The 1,622-nt window shown below is 42.9% G+C and overlaps 1 protein-coding gene across 1 annotated transcript; it reads left to right on the top strand.

The window, feature by feature from the left end:
- Positions 1-149: 149 nt before the first annotated feature.
- On the top strand, positions 150-827 carry SRY (sex determining region Y). Its single transcript, XM_008594334.1, has one exon. It carries the CDS (start codon positions 150-152, stop codon positions 825-827), a length of 678 nt encoding a protein of 225 aa, XP_008592556.1.
- Positions 828-1,622: the final 795 nt, after the last annotated feature.

Genomic DNA, 1,622 nt, shown 5'->3' on the forward strand with positions numbered 1-1,622 from the left:
ATGAATATTTTATTACAAAAGTTGAGATAACAAAGCCTCTGGCAGAAATAGGTTTGGAATACGTTTCCGAACGCTTAGGCTTTTGAGTTTTGTCTCTGCCACACTCCGCCTTTTTTTTTCTTTCTGGAAAGCGGTCATATGCTTTCGCTATGTTCAGAGTATTGAACGGCGAAAGTCAAAGCCCTGACGTGAAGCAACAGAATATCCCCGACTCCAGGAAAAACTCTTCCCTCCTTTGGACGGACAATCCTAGCTCAAACGATCGGTGTGAAACGGAAGAAAACGGTAAAGAGATAGGCCACGACCGGGTCAAGCGACCCATGAACGCATTCATGGTGTGGTCTCGAGACCAGAGGCGCAAGATGGCTTTAGAGAATCCCAAAATGCAAAACTCAGAGATCAGCAAGCGGCTGGGATACCAGTGGAAAACGCTGACAGAAGCCGAAAAATGGCCATTCTTCCAGGAAGCACAGAGATTACAGGCCATACACAGAGACAAATACCCGGACTACAAGTATCGACCTCGCCGCAAGGTTAAACTGCTACAGAAGAGTGGACGTTTGCTGCCCGTAGACCCCTCTTCGGTACTGTGCAGCCAAGTGAACGTGGACCAGAGCGTGTACACCTTCACATACAGGGAGGGCTATACCAAGGCTGCATACTCACGAATGGAGGACCAGCGAAGCCATTCACAGCCGATGAATACAGCCTGCTCGATGCTGCAACAGGAGCGCCTCAGCATCTCCTCAGACCTGAGTGACAATCGGGTAATACTGGCAACACAGACCTACGGGGACGTTCCTTTTTACCCTGACTTACTGTCCTGACTTCAGGTTTAGTTTCGATACTGATTTCTTTGCTCTCGCCATTCACTTTAATTTTACTATTATTTCATCTTTGACTTAATTCCCAAATAAGTATGTAAAGGTGTTTAACATTTAACGTTTATGAATTAGGACCTTCAGAAATGATTCGACCTCTGTTTATGGTTAACAGAGTGCTAACTTGATGAGAAGGTACTCCGCTCTGTTGTAATTCACAAATATACAGATGAGAAACATACGCAAACGTTATAGAAAAATATACATACACATATGTGCAGTGCGATGAAAAACTATGTAGCGTGACCAGTCCTTCCAAGACCACGTGTTCACTGGTCTTTCAGCTTTTTTGCGCGTCTTTGTCTCCCCTCCGCGCTGTGCAAACACCAATTTTGGCTCCATTTGCAGTTCAGTCGGTAATGGAGCACTGCATATAAATCTGTGCGCTCTGACGTATACTTTGAACTGATGACAAGTAACATCTATCTGGGAAAATAAAATCTTTAACTCGTGTTCGGTTTTACATGTGTATGAGAGTCATCATTTCGCAACAGTGACAATCTACTTGTTTCCAATGCCAATTAACTTTTAAGTTTATGAAATAAAAAAAATAGAGATGAAATGTTGAAACTATGCACTGTTCAGACTATGGGGTTGGGAAGATGGGGACTGGGGTCCAATATGGCTAATTTGTTGAGATTTCAATGATAATTTAAACCAGAGACATTATAAAATTTGCACATAAGCTAGAGTAGAAAACTAGCAATTTACCCACAAAAGGCATCACTTTGTAGAATAAAA

The sequence above is a fragment of the Galeopterus variegatus genome, unplaced genomic scaffold (genome assembly GCF_000696425.1).
Source record: "Galeopterus variegatus unplaced genomic scaffold, G_variegatus-3.0.2 Scaffold10586, whole genome shotgun sequence".
NCBI classification, from domain to species: domain Eukaryota; kingdom Metazoa; phylum Chordata; class Mammalia; order Dermoptera; family Cynocephalidae; genus Galeopterus; species Galeopterus variegatus.